This window comes from Megascapheus bottae, unplaced genomic scaffold, assembly GCF_031878675.1.
Source record: "Megascapheus bottae isolate mThoBot1 unplaced genomic scaffold, mThoBot2.hap1 H_1, whole genome shotgun sequence".
NCBI lineage: Eukaryota > Metazoa > Chordata > Mammalia > Rodentia > Geomyidae > Megascapheus > Megascapheus bottae.
This window is the reverse complement of record NW_028327858.1, coordinates 1066791-1081766: the sequence shown is the minus strand read 5'-3', so window position 1 is coordinate 1081766 and position 14976 is coordinate 1066791. Positions and strand designations below refer to the sequence as shown.

The 14976-nt window shown below is 36.2% G+C and overlaps 1 protein-coding gene across 5 annotated transcripts in view; it reads right to left on the bottom strand.

Moving 5' to 3' along the window:
- LOC150038966 (REST corepressor 3) overlaps positions 1-14976 on the bottom strand; it is a 46354-nt gene that overhangs the window by 25659 nt on the left and 5719 nt on the right. For 4 of the 5 annotated variants that reach the window (XM_090328132.1, XM_090328133.1, XM_090328130.1 and 1 more), the window contains exons 3-7: positions 11670-11747; positions 8596-8648; positions 6883-7044; positions 4458-4582; positions 3719-3797 (exon numbers count right to left, since the gene is read on the bottom strand). In XM_090328132.1, the coding sequence (XP_090184258.1) occupies positions 3719-3797; positions 4458-4582; positions 6883-7044; positions 8596-8648; positions 11670-11747 (497 nt within the window). Of the gene's footprint in view, positions 1-3718; positions 3798-4457; positions 4583-6882; positions 7045-8595; positions 8649-11156; positions 11615-11669; positions 11748-14976 lie in introns of those variants that run through there. The other variant, XM_090328134.1, reaches the window with a different exon arrangement.

The window sequence follows — 14976 nt, the reverse complement described above, 5'->3', positions numbered from 1 at the left end:
ATATGAGGTGCTCAAGTGGCAGAGCACCATTTTGAATGAAAAAAACTAAGCAAAATCGCAAGGCCTGGAGTTCAAGCTCTGGTACTATTCCCCTAAAAAGTGGGCAGTACAGGTTTACTCTAAAGGTTTACAAGGTCTAAGCAGAGCACTGGTGACTCCCATGTATAATTCTAGTTACTCAAGAGGCTGAGGTTTTAATCCCTCTCCGGTAGACTTTGTTTCCAAAATAAAAATCAAAAAGCAGGGGCTGGGAGTTTGGTCTGGGGCCAGGAGTTTAGCCTAGTGCTTGTCTACCATGCACAAAGACCTGGGTTCGATTCCTTGGTACCACATACATAGAAAAATCTAGAGGTGGTGCTGTGGCTCAAATGGTAGAGCTCTGGCCTTGAGAAAGCCCAAGGACAGTGCTCAGGCCCTGAGTTCAAGCCCCAGAACTGGCAAAAAAAAAAAAAGCAAAGCTCCCTTATGTAACTGTAACTCTTATGTACATCATCTTTACAATTAAAAAAAAAAAAAGCAGGGCTGGACATTTGGCTCAAGCGGTAGAGTGTCCAAATCCACAAATAAAGTATCAATTTATGCCTCATTAAAGGTTCTAAGAATAATGACCATGAAATACTAAGTAATACAGCATTATTACTTGCAATGGTATTCTATTCTTCTGGGAGAATAATTTATTAAAACCTTTTTAACCTGGAAGGTAGAAGTTTATTTCACTGAAAAATTTAATAATGCAATTCTTTAGTAACTGAATAAAATTCATAAAACAGTTGTATAATGGGCGTAATTTATTTTATTACTTAAAATTCAATACCCCAAATACAATATCCCTCCTATTGTTAACACTCCTAAAGTTGCTGGGTTCAGTATTCTAAAAACTTACAATTTGTTTGAGCTGGCAGGGAGGTAAGGTAATTCCTCTGAGACCAGAAATGACGAGAAAGTAAAACTCCAAAGGAGTAAGTAAGTATTTAAGAGCTAGCATTTGCCTTGTTCAAAAGCTCCAGGGTTTGAGGCCGGGAGTTTGGCCTAGTGGTTTGCCCAGCATGCATGAAGTGCCATGCTAGCCTTGCACTCACCATAGCCTCACAATATCCTTCAGTATTTTTAAACTTTCATTTCATATTAACTAATTACACTTATTTCATATTTAATAATAGGATAAGAATATAGGCAAATTCAAAGTCAAATGGAGATATATAATCTTGCATACTTGGGAAAAATAGGATTCTATCCATATTTTTTATAGAAAAAATATATGAAACCATATTACTCACCTCTTGTACTTGTATAAGTCATGATTTTATACAATATATTCTCATTCATTATAATAATTTTACAGAATGTTTATTATTTATCAGGCTCTAGAAATAAAAAGATAGATGAAACAGCCTGTTCTAGGGCTTGAACTCAGGGTCTTGACACTGTCCTTGAGCTTTCTCAAGACTAGCACTCTACCATTGGAGCCACAGAACCACTTCCAGCTTTTTCTGTGTATGTGGTACCAAGGAACTGAACTCAGGGCTTAGTGCATCTTGGCCCTAAAACAGCTCTTAAGGAGCTTCCTATTCAGGAACAAGCACATGTGTGTGTGTGGGGGAGAGGACTATGAGTAAACACATGCTGTTTAGAATAATTAGTAATACAATATAGACCTAAGAAAAAATAAGGATGGCAGTACAAGCTAGATTTTTTTTTAAAGTCTACATCTTATATATTTATGAGGAATCTTTTATGCAGATTTGGGAAGAAATTACAGCAAAAGGAATCAAAATAGCCTGAACCTGGGAAGTAAAGTATGAAATATGTGTGAAGTGATGGGAAATGCATTCTAGGTCAGTTTATGATAGTCCTTCTGTAGACCAAACCATAGAAGGGATGCACAGGAAGACTGGTTTTGAAAAGATGACATTGCAAACAGGAGCAGTAGACTGAAAGGGTAATATGCAAAATCTGGGGAAAAGACAGAAAATAGCTGAAAGTAGGGCAATCAAAAGAGAGAAGAGAAAAAATTTATAATTATTTGAGAGAAACAAAGTGAGTGAAGTAAATGGAAAGAAAAAAGATGTCACTAAAATGAAGACACATAATTTAAAAGGTAGACATGAATCAACAAAAGGTACTCCAAAGATTATTTCCTTATCTATTTTTTTGAGACAAGATCTTACTACATAGCTCAAGCTAGTTTCAACCTCATGACTCTCCCCAGTGATGGCATGATAGGTTTGTGACACCATACATAGCTACAAGTAAAATATTTCCAAGAAGGGAAGGGTTAATACTATGAAATAATATAAGTAAAAGTAGGATACAATGGGTAATTAGTCACTGAATGTGGTAGTTAGGTCAGTGGTTTATCTGCTGGCAATTTCAGTGAAGGGATGAGACAGAAACAGGCTAAGGCAAACTCAAGAGTATGGTTGAAAGAGTATAGCTGCTAGAGAAGACAGGTAGAGAAACAGAGTAATAGTTGCCTAGATAATAAAATAAAATTTTGTATACAAGATTTGCTGTGTCCTGCATACTTAAAAAGGATCATATATTGCCAAAGGAAAAAACCAAGAGTTAGAGGTAAAGATATGAGAGGTACTAAGACCTTGAGATGGGAAGCTACTTTATTTTTGTAGTAGCATCAATTTACAAAATGGTGCTATTTTTCTCCTGCAAAGGCCCTTCAATATAAGAATTCAACTGGGCCAGGATCGTGGCCTAGTGATAGAGTGTTGTCTAGCATGCACAAAGCCCTAGGTTTGATTCTTCTGTACCACATACACAGAAAAGCCAGAAGTGGTGCTGTGGCTCAGGTGGTAGAACACTAGAGCCTTGAGAAACCCAAGGACAGCGCCCAGGCCCTGAGTTCAAGCCCCAGAACTGGCAAAAAAGAGAAAAAAATGAATTCACTAGTACATTTTGGGTTTATATATAAGGCTATAAAAGATATAGCAGAAGAGTCAGGGAAACAGAATAGAAAGGTCAAGTTTGGATGAGGGGGAGATGAAAAAAACAAGGAATTTGAGACTATCAGTAGAAAGGAAATTAGCAAAGTATCAACTTCAGGTAGAGTAGGCTTAAAAAATTCATTAATATATGGGTCAGGAATTTGGCCTAGTGGTAGAGTGCTTGCCTAGCATGCATGAAGACCCAGGTTCGATTCCTTGGTACCACATACATAGAAAAGCGGGAAGTGGTGCTGTAACAAGGACAGTGCTCAGGCCCTGAGTTCAAGAAAAAAAAAACAACATTATAAGAATTTAAAGTAATGACGAGAGCTAGAAAGGGACATGAAACTGAGTATATAAGAGGATTGACAGATTGAGGAAGTTGCTCAAGTGGTAAACAACCCATTTAGTTCAATCTCCAGTACCATCAAAAAACAGTAAATCTTAACTTAGCCAGGTGCTGATGGTGCAAGCCTATAATCCCAGGAGGCTGAGATCTGAGGGTTATGGTTTGAAGCCACGCAGCTTGGTAGGAAAGTCCATGAGACTCTTATCTCCAATTAACCATCAGAAAGTCACAAATGCAGCTGTGGCTCAAGTGGTAGAGCGCTAGCCTTGAGAAAAAGAACTTAGGGTCAGCACCCAGGCCCTGAGGATTGATACATGCACATATGCACTCGTGCACATGAATACACACTGCTATTTCTTAATATGAGCTACTATAAATTACTTTTAAATAGTTTTGCAGAACATCGACAAGAACTTCTAATGAACATTACCTCTTTTTTGGCTTCTTTTTTAGGATCATAATCACTATCATTACCATCCATTGGGTGTGTTTCTTCCATATCATCATCACTGAAACAAAGAAATAGTAGACGTAATTTTCTTTCATTTTATTTTATCCTCATTCTCTTACCAAACTGTAATATACCTTCTAATAATTTTACTAAATATTAAAAAAAAGAACTTTCATCGTGATGATGAATTCGTAAATTAGATTTTTATACTGTTTGAAACAGCTATTCTTTATGAGCTAAAGAACCATTTTAGCAAACATTTCTAGCTACAAAAATAAAGCTAATCAATGGAAAAGAGATTTAGAAAGAAACATATGAGAAAGAGAACACATATAATTAGACGTAATACAAATTTCAGTTCTCCAGTTGGAGTGTAAAGACAGACAAAAGCCAAGAAACAAAATGATTTTCTACCACCAGTAAGACAATTACAATAATGGGAACTTCAGTTTTGTAGGTAAATGTGGAATGAATCTTCCACAGAAATATCTTCTCCAACAGTAAATATATTCACTGAATATATCAACAGTAAAAAGCACTTATGATTACAGTTTAGAGTTGAAGGAAAATTCTTATTACTAAGACTTCTAACCACGTGGCTCAGCCTGTCACAGTAAGAATACTTAAAGTACTGGGAAAATTTTTTTTTATTTATGAAATATAAGCAATTCAATGCAAAGTCCCTAACAATATAACTATAGTAAGGCATCCAACCTACCTGTCACCCTGATTATGTCTATTGGCTAGTTTACGAGCCTGTCGATCCATTAAACTTGTCCTAGAGCGAGTTTTTTTCCAAGAATAGTAATATTTTACAAGGCTTGCAATTGTCTTATCTGGAAGCTTAAAAAGAAATCCTGTTAATATTAGCAAGTTTTATTCATAAATTCTGATTAACAAGATATATAATTGACACTACTCTTTGATAAGCCAAAAATGAAAAATATTTTGGGGCTACCTGATAAATTATTAGCTAAAAATTGCTGTTAAAAGTAATTTATGCGACTTCTGTAATTCAATCAATTTGTCTGTTATTCATGCAGGTAATTCAAATTTACATGTCATACATAACTTGAGGATACCACTTGGAAATAAATTTCATTTCTTTGAAGACTGAGTTATGATATTTATGGGCAAAACCATGTATATGTACAATATTGAACTAAACACTAAAAGATTTAATTCCCAATGAATCAATTTAATAAAATAATTTTAAGAGGAAAAAAAAAGTCATAGTACCCCAATATATCAATGTCATGACACATTTGAATAAACAGCACTGTTTGTTCTGAGGAGGAAATGGAAGATGTCATGAACTAACATAGAATAGAATGTCCTCACAAGTCTCTAGCCATGTAAACATTCAATAATAATTTCCTTAAAAAACTACTCAATTAGCTTGCCTAGCATGCACGAAGACCCCAGTTCGATTCCTCTGTACCACATATATAGAAAAAAGAGCCGGAAGTGGTACTGAGGCTCCAATGGTAGAGCTCTAGCCTTGAGAAAGTCCAAGGACAGTGTTCAGGCCTTCAGCTCAAGCCCAGCACTGGCAAAAAAAAAAAGAAAAAGAAAAAGAAAAAAAATACAAAAAAAATTACAGAAAAAACTACTCAATTTCTCTGATTTCTCTGGAACTGAGTTGGAATTTTTAGGATATAATAAAATTCACCATGTTAAGTGTACAACTCAGTATTTTTACTATGGTTTTGTAAAGTTATGCTGTTATCTCCATCTAATTCCATGACATTTTTATAACCTCAACTAGAAATTCTATATCCATTAGCAGTCATTCCCTGTTATTTCCTTTCCCCCCTTCTCTGGCAAACACTCAACTTCTTGTCTGGGAGGATTTACCTGGACATTTCACATAAATGGAATCATACCATATGCGGCCTTTTGAATCTGGCCTCTTTCATGGGGCAAAATGTTTAAGAAGTCCTTATAATTCAATTCTCAACAGTAAATTTTTCTGAATACTTAAGACTTATATTGAGGTCTTAAAAATTGTAAATAATGTAAACCAGAGTTTAATGAAGTCTTTGAATAAAGTGACTAATGATCACATTGACAAGTAAGCAAACAAATTCCCCAAGAAAAATATTCTCTTCAATTGTGGAAGATACCTAGAGGTATTCGTAAACATCTAATTTTTATTCTTGATTAAAATGCAGTATCATGGGCTGGGAGTTTGGCCTAGTGTTAGAGTGCTTGCCTAGCATGCACGAAGACTCAGGTTCAATTCCTTGGTACCACATACATTAAAAAAAAGCCAGAAGAGGTGCTGAGGCTCAAGTGGTAGAGTGCTAGCCTTGAGAAAAGTCCAGGGACAGTGCTCAGGCCCTGAGCTCAAGCTCAGGACTGGCAAAAAAAAAAAAAAAATGCAGTGTCATATCAGATTTATATCATTTTAATACTGTACTAAAATCTTTAAGAATTATAAATGTAAAGCGGTGATTCCAATCACCTTCACCCACCAAAAAGACATTATTACTGAAATTAATTCAAAATGTTTAATGGGTTTTCTAAAATAAATAGGATTTTAAAAAATGGACTTTGATTTTCTTTCTTTTCTTTTTCTGGTAGGCTATGGTGCTCATCTCTGGGCCTAGGGGCTGTCCTTGAGCTCTTTGGCTCAAGGCTAGCACTCTACCTCTTGAGCCACAGTGACATTTCCAGTTTTCTGGTGGTTAACTGGAGATAAAAGTCTCATGGACTTTAGTGTCTGGGCTAGCTTTGAACCACCATTCTCAGATCTCAGCCTCTTGAGTAGCTAGGATTACAGGTGTGAGCTACCAGCGCCCAGCCGGATTTTAATTCTTCTAAAATATATAAAGTAAGAAATAAAATTCTACTATCAAAAAAGTAAGATATTCAAAAATAAAGTTACCCTGGAATAACAAATATTTAGTAACTATTACATACACAAGTCAAAATAAACTGGTTAAAATGAAGTAGCACATAACTATCATGCGTAAAAGACTGGGTATAATACGACCAAATGCAAATATACTTTGAAGTACTTCAAAAAGCTTTTTAAACAAAGGGAAAATAGTTTTTTGTGTTTAATACTTAGGAAGTATTCAATAGTAACATAGGATCTCATTCAGGAATGAATCATAATAAGACCAAAACCACCATACCATTTGTTGAATCCTGTGAAAGCTCTTCCCATGAAAACTAAAGGCTTGTTCAAATAGGACTTTATCTTCCACTGTCCACTCATCCGGAAAGGGAGTGAAATTAGGGAGATCAGCAAGTGACTTCTCAATGTTATGTTTATGCCAGAACAACATGCCAAGTGCCTTTGAAGAGAAATCATTCCCCTTTGGTTTCAATGGATTTATGTCCCATCATATTTAAGAAAGTTAAATGTAAATTCAGTTAAAAGTTTAAGCCTATGACTTCAACTCAAGATAAATTGACAGTTCAGGGGTTTTAATCAGGAATGTCCAATTAGCAGAGTTTATTTATTTATTTATTTATTTAAATCAGAGCTTCAGAACAGTAAATGTATATATATCCCATACGTGATGCAGAATCTACGAAAAACTGAGTTGAACAGTAACTTTAATTTCTAACGTAGGTTTGTAGGCCTATAAGACTTTTACCCACACACAATATTTTTCAATGTGTAGGAGAAATATTAACAGGTATATATCCAGTACCTCAATATGTGAATGAAACCAACGGTTGAATAAAACTCAATTGTAACTCAAAACCAGAAATACTCACTTGGGACAGGAAATTATCCAAGTTTTAACATTTTATAAGTGTATTATAAGCTCAAATACTTTCAAGAAGGGTTTATTGCAACTTTTAAAATTTAATATTTTATCACACATATTTTTAAAGTTCTTTTTTACCTATTGCATATAGAATTACCAGAAGGCATATAAATTACGTCAATGACTTAATTGCCAGGTCATAAGAAAGCCTGAAATAGCCCATTTACAAAAATTTCATATTTCCTTCTCTATTATAATAAGAACTTATCATTATTATAGATTATTAAATATCATTTAAAGGATATACTTTCATTCTTCAAAAGATATAAAACATTAAAATATTAGAGTGATTTTCTGTACTTGGGTATCAACATGAAAATGAACAGATAAACATAAAATGTTTTAAAAGAATAACTTTTCCAAATATATATTAAACAGAAAAACAAGGTTTAAGAACAAAATAGGCACTGGGCTGTGGTAGCTCACGCCTATAATCCTAGCTACTTAGGAGGCTGAGATCTGAGGATCAAGGTTGAAAGCCAGTCCAGGGAACTAAAGACTGTGAGACTCTTATCTCCAACAAACTACTAAGAAAAAGCTGGAAGTGGCACTGTGGCTCAAGTGGTAGAATGTTAGCCTTAAGTGCAAAGAGGTACCTGGGTGCTGGGTTCATGCCCCAAGAGTGGCAAAAAAAAAAAGACCAAGTATGATTCTCCATGCTAGGTGCGAAATAAAACTGTTTAACATAAAAAAAAAACAAAATAGGCAAATCAAAGGCTTCCAAATCCACAAATAACTTATGTTTAGATAAAACTGATAAAATAACTGCATGATGATCAATTTGCCAAGTTGCTAATTAGAAAGTTAGTTGGTAATACAAGTTCATAGAAACTTTATCTTTTTTTCAACTTCACTGATAGCAAATCTACTTATTACTATTAGTTATAAAGGCTGAAATAATACTTATTTTAAATAAGGTGTAAGAATCTGTACTTCAAAAGCAGGGTACATATCTGTACTTTTAGCTATTTGGAAGACTAAAGCAAGATTACTTGAACTCAGAAGTTTGCGTCTCCCTGAGCAACAAAGTGAGACTATCTCAAAAAGAAAAAAAAAAAGATTGCATACCTGTTCAACATTGTAACCATGTTTCTCCTTTGCAATTGCAATATATTCATCCACTGTAATGAAAAAAATGGTATATAATTATTTTCTTTAAAATAAATTGCCCAGGTCTGCTTTTTCTTTTAACATGGCAAGATTAAGTAATTATTATACAGGGATAAAACAATAACCAAACCATCTTCCATGAACACAAAGAGACTGATATAAACAGGCTCACCTAATTTAAAATTTTATTATCTCTAATTTTATTTACATCTCTAAGTTCATTTATGATGTATTAAATGTGATGTTTCTATAATTAGTTTTGCATACTAAAAAATACTTAAGTGTTTAGACAATAGAATACCTAATTGCAGTATAAAATACTAAGGTAATTTCTTCTTTTTGTGCTGGTGCTAGGGCTTGAACTCAGGGCTTGGGTGTTATCCCTAAGCTCCACTTCAGGTTTTTTGGTGGCTAATTAGTTAAGGGTCTTATGGTTTATCCTGCTTATGCTTCAAATTGAAATCCTCAGGGACCGGGAGTTTGGCCTAGGGACCGGGAGTTTGGCCTAGTGGTTAAAGTGCTTGCCTAGCATGCATGAAGACCCGGGTTCGATTCCTCGGTACCACATACATAGAAAAAAGCCGGAAGTGGTGCTGAGGCTCAAGTGGTAGAGCTCTAGCCTTGAGAAAGTCCAAGGACAGTGCTCAGGCCCTGAGCTCAAGCCCAGGACTGGCAAAAAAAAAAAAAAAAAAGAAATCCTCAGATTTCAGTCCGCCGAGTAGCTAGGAGTGAGCCACCAGTGCCCAACTAAGATGATTTCTTGATTTTTTTCATTAGTCTTTATTTGAAGAGACTTGGGCTTTAAGACATTTTCTCAAACTTAAAAGCTGATCTAGCTATATCTAACAGCTGGATTTTCTGTTTTTTCTAGTTTCCTGGTTATGGTTGAGTGATATATGAACTTTTTTTTTGCCTGTCAGGGCTTGAACTCAGGGCCTGAGCACTGTTCTTGGGCTTTCTCAAGGCTAGAGCTCTACACATGAATCATAGTACCACAATCAGCCTTTTCTATGTATGTGGTATGGAGAAATTGAACCCAGGTCTTTGTGTGTGCTAGGTAAGCACTCTACCATTAGGCCAAACTCCTGCCCTCGAGTGATGTGAACTTTTGTATCTAGTTTCCACACTGTAAAAAACAATAGAAGCTGGACACCTGTAATCCTAGCTACTCAGAAGGCTGAGATCTGAGAATCGTGGTTCAAAGCCAACCTGGGCACTAAAGTTCGTGAGATTCTTATCTCCAATTAACCACTAGAAAATCGGAAGTGGCACTGTGGCTCTAGGGGTAGGGCAGTAGCTTTGAGCTGAAGAGCTCAGGGATAATGCTCAGGCCCAGGGGTAGGGTGGTAGCCTTGAGTTGAAGAGCTCAGGGACAGCGCCCAGGCCCAGAGTTCAAGCCCCATGACCGACCAAAAGCAACAACAACAAAAAACCCAAAAGACCAAAAAAACCAAAACAAAAAAACAAAAAAACAGTATCTTTCTTCCATGATTGCGGGAACTAATACCCAAAAGTACTTGGGACAGCACCGGGTATTTTAAGTACTTGTCAGTATTGGCTATTTATTATTGGTCAGTAGAGTTTAATAAATGAATGCCCTATTACAACAACTGCTGCTAAAAACAGTAACTATTTTTTATAAATGCTAATTCATCTCCTCAAGTTTAAATAAGTTTTTGGTACAGAAAATCCAAATACTGCATTTTACTTAGAATCTGTATTACTAAATACATGATAGATCGCAATAAGTACTAAGTTTAGCAATAGTATCTTACAGTAGTGTAGACAAAAAACTAAATCAATACCAGTTCACCCAAGGTTCTCAACCCTGACTATGTGTTATAATCAGTGAGAGAGCCTTAAAAAACAAGATGCCCAGGCTTTAACATTGAAAACATGATCTAATTGGTTTGAGATAGCTTAGACATTAGTGCTTCTTAAAGCAATACACTTGATTTCAATTCATAATCAGGTTGAAAATCATTGCCCTAGACCTTCAGTGAACATTCCACATGGAAATACTAGCTTTCCAGATTTTGTTTTCAATTTTGCTAAGAAATGCATCATTGTATAAAACAAGGTCAGTCCCTGAACAGAATCTTTGGATGTAATGCAGATTGGAAGTCAACTATCTCTTTTCAGATTCTCAGTTTATAGTTTCAAACCAAACTATTTCATGTTTCCTATCAGGAATGCCTTAAGGGCACACAATAGGGTCTCTTACCCATAAGACTTTTAGCTGGTGGTATTCTATAGCATTTAAATAGGAAAGACTATCAGGTATGAAAAAGCATACTCAATTTTACATTTTAGTTCCCTTATTACTAAACATGATTAGACTTACTATGTACATGATATATAGGACAGTGTTAATTTTCTTGAAACTAAATAAGCCACAATATATTTTAAAAGATAAGCTTATTTTATAGACACTAGAATGGCTGCTCAGTGCTGCTGCTGTTGTTATTTAATAAATTCAATGACAACTGAATGGAGGGGTGGAATCTCAGTGCTGTTACCTGCACGTTTCCTATATCTGATGTGCCGCAAAGGATCAGGTCCGCTACATCACACTGAAGTCTAAAGCCACACCATGATTCAAGAAGTGCATGATCAATGATCCAGGAGGTCTCCGTCCAGAAATGGAGAGTACAAAGTTGACCTGATGGCTGCTGAAGTCAGTTCTTTCCCCTTTCCTCTTTAAAATGGTAATGGTAGTGGGCTCTTTGACGTTTGAAGGTATTTCTTTACAGCTTCATAGACTGAGGAAAAGCCTGTGCATATGTCTACAGAGTAACTCCCTCCCCTGCTTGAGGACTTAAGCAGCAATGCCATCAGATCCTACCTTTTTTTCATTCTTCATGTACCAGGCACAAATTGATCAAAAGCAAGAATATTCTAACACAATAACCTCCATTAAAAAGGATTAAAACTGTATGAGGACCTAAAAGATTCACAAAGAAATATAAGTTGCACATGAAACTGGCTGATAAATCCCCATTGACCTTAACATTCAATCTCAGAAAACTTACATTTGGCATCTGGAACAGTGTGATAGGGAGACCATACAAGCATCCCTCCATTGTCTTTATCTGTATACTTCGTTGCACCTGGCAAAAAAATTAATTACTTTGAATATGATGGATTTTATTTACATTCAAGTAAACATAAAGTAAACTTTGTTTTAGTACAATACCAGCAAGACAAAGGATAGAAAACCAAGGAGAAGGAATAATATTTACAGTAATGATAGTATCTTATTTTTGAAAATGAAGGCCACATTCAGGAACTCATGCTTGTAATCCCAGCTATTCAGGAGATGGAGGTCAGCAGGTCTATGGTTCCAGGTCAGCTCAAGCAAAAAATTAGTGCCACTCTATATGAATAAACAAGCCAGACACAGTGGTACATGACTACAAACACAGTTACTTGGCAGGCTTAGGTAGGAAGATTCCTGGGCAAAAAGCAAGACAATTACAATCTGAAAACCTAACACAGAAAGGGACAGGGGCATGGCTCATGTCAGCAAGTTCAAGGCCCTGGCCTCAAACCCCAATACTGCTAAATAAATTCATACACACATAAATAGACATATAGAAATATACATAAAAAAGTAAAATTTCCAAGTGCTGATTGCTGGCCACTTTAATCTTTTTTAGGTAAATTACATCTTTTTTTGGTCAGTCATAGGGCTTGAATTCTGGGCCTGGGCACTGTCCCTGAGCTCTTCAGCTCAAGGCTAGTGCTATAATACTTTGAGCCACATCACCATTTTTAAACTACAGAATGCCCCAGAAATTGGTAATGACTCAGATCTAAATGGGCCTAGATTAGAGTACTAGTGTTTGTGTTCATTTAAAATTTTATTTCTCATTAAATCTGACAATTTTAAGCTTAATTTGATTACATTTCCTATTTACACAAATATTCATTCTCTTTAATAATTTAAAGGCAAAATAATGCCATTTCTTTTTTAATGTAACTGGAAAGTATACTTTTAAGTCTAGAAATATTCTATCCCTTCTTAACATATTCCTACTATGCTAAAATCTAGAATGTCAGAACTCAGCCCTGTATGAAGAGAAGCCCAACACAGCTACCTAGAACAACTATATTCATTGCAGGCATGCACTTTTAATACTTATTTGGCAGTCTTTGGTTTCTAACTAATTTTTGGCCATAAGTTAATTAAAAGTATCAACACATAAAGCAATGACAACTTGTTTATGAATACATGGTAACTCTGGCAGTCCTGGGGTTTGAACTCAGGGCCTGGGTGTTGTTCTTGAGCTCTCTGCTCAAGGCTAGTGTTCTATCACTTGAACTATACAGTTCCCACTTCTGTTTTTTTGGTACTTAATTGGAGTTAAGAGTCTCCTGGACTTTCCTGACTGAGCTGGATTTGAATTGTCATTCTCATATCTCAGCTGCCAGAGTAGTATTATAGGTGTGAGCCACTGGTGCTTGATTTGTAACCTACTTTTATACATTAACAATAGCTACTACCAATAGCCAGAACTCAAAACTTGTTCCTATAACATACTGATTCTCAGGTTAAATTATGATGGTTTCTTAGGTTACAAGGCATTTGGGATAAAGTACATCAGGGATAAGGGAACTATCTACACTACTTACTACAATCTTCATACAAAGTTATCAGGCAATAATACAAAGGCACCATACAAAGATTATTTATTTATTTACTGCTGGTTCTGAGGCTTGACCTCTGGGCCTAGGCTTTTCCTGGGTTTTTTGCTAGCGCTCTACCACTTAAGCAACAGCACCACTTCCAGTACTTTTGAGTAGTTTATTGGTAAGAATAAGAATCTGAGATAAGAATCTCAGACTTTCTTGCCTGGGATGTTTCTGAACAACAATCCTCAGCCTCCTAAGTAACTAGGAGCCACCAGCAACCAGTTTAGAAGGCTTCGTTTTATCCCTCATCAATCCATTAAATAAATTCCACAGGACCATAACTCAGATGGCTAATGTCCTCTTATACCAATTCCTTTTAAACAAGAGACTTACTTGCTAAAATCGTATTTTGAGAACTATTTTAGAACTCAGGTCTGAGTCCTCTCCTATAAACAGTTAGGAGAAAGTACTGTGACTATGCCTGTAATCCTAGCTACTCAAGAGGCTAAGATCTGGAGGTCAAGGTTCAAGGCCAGCCTAGGCACAAAAACAAAAGGACCTGGGACTCCTAACTCCAATTAACCTCTAGAAAACAGGAAGTGGGGCTTGGCTCAAGGGTAGGGTGGTAGCCTTGAGCTGAAGAGCTTAGGGACAGCGCCTAGGCTTAGTTCAAGCCCCATGACCCCCCCCCCCAAAATCATCTATGCCTTATGTCCTTTTTCTTTTTCTATTGTTTTTTTTCAGTACCAGGGTTTGAACTCAGTCTCAAGCTTGCTCACTCACTTGGCTCAGGCTCTACAATTTGAGCCACACTTCCAGCCTGACTTTTTACTAGCTATTTTAAAGATAGAATCTTCTGGACTTTCCCGCCCAGGCTGGCTTTGAAATGTGATCCTCTGGATCTCAGTCTGCAAGAGTAGCTAGGATTACAGGTAGGAGCCACTGATACAGGGCCCTTAGGATGTTTTGCATCCAGTGTTTCACACTTTCCAATATAAAGGTAAGAATTAACAAATACTTAAAGCACACAAATCATTGTTCATTTTATTATTATTGTGTGTGTGGGGGGGGGGGGGGTGGTCATGGGGCTTGATCTTGGCCTGGGCCGAGCTGCCTGGGCCGAGCTCCCTGAGCTCTTCAGCTCAAGGCTACTTGAGCCAAGTCCCACTTCCGTTTTCTAGAGGTTAACTGGAGATGAGTCTCAGGTTCTTTTGTGCCCTGGCTGGCTTTTAACCTAGATCCTCAGATCTCAGCCTCCTGAGTAGCTAGAATTATAGGCGTGAGCCACTCCCCAGCTCATTGTTTATTTTTATCTACTGAAAGTAACTAGGATAATATTTCAATACTGTCTGATATTCAGAAAAATCACTGAAAATCTGACTCACCAATCAAGTAACCAAGCTTCAGAATTATCTTTAAGTAACAAATAACAAAATTTAGCTTGGTACCATAATTTTAAGACTATATATATATGACTATATATACTATATATACTATAGTAGCATATTATTTATAAAACAGTTAATCAATTCTTAACTTTTTAATATAAGACATTTAAAGTTTAATTTCTTTGAAATCATTTAGCTCTCTTAATCAAAATTTACAAAACAAATTTATACATTTCTGGGTACAACCAACTACTATGAAACAAAAATATTTGATTAGGCTGGGTGTGTGGCTTGAGCGGCAGAGTGCTTATCTAGA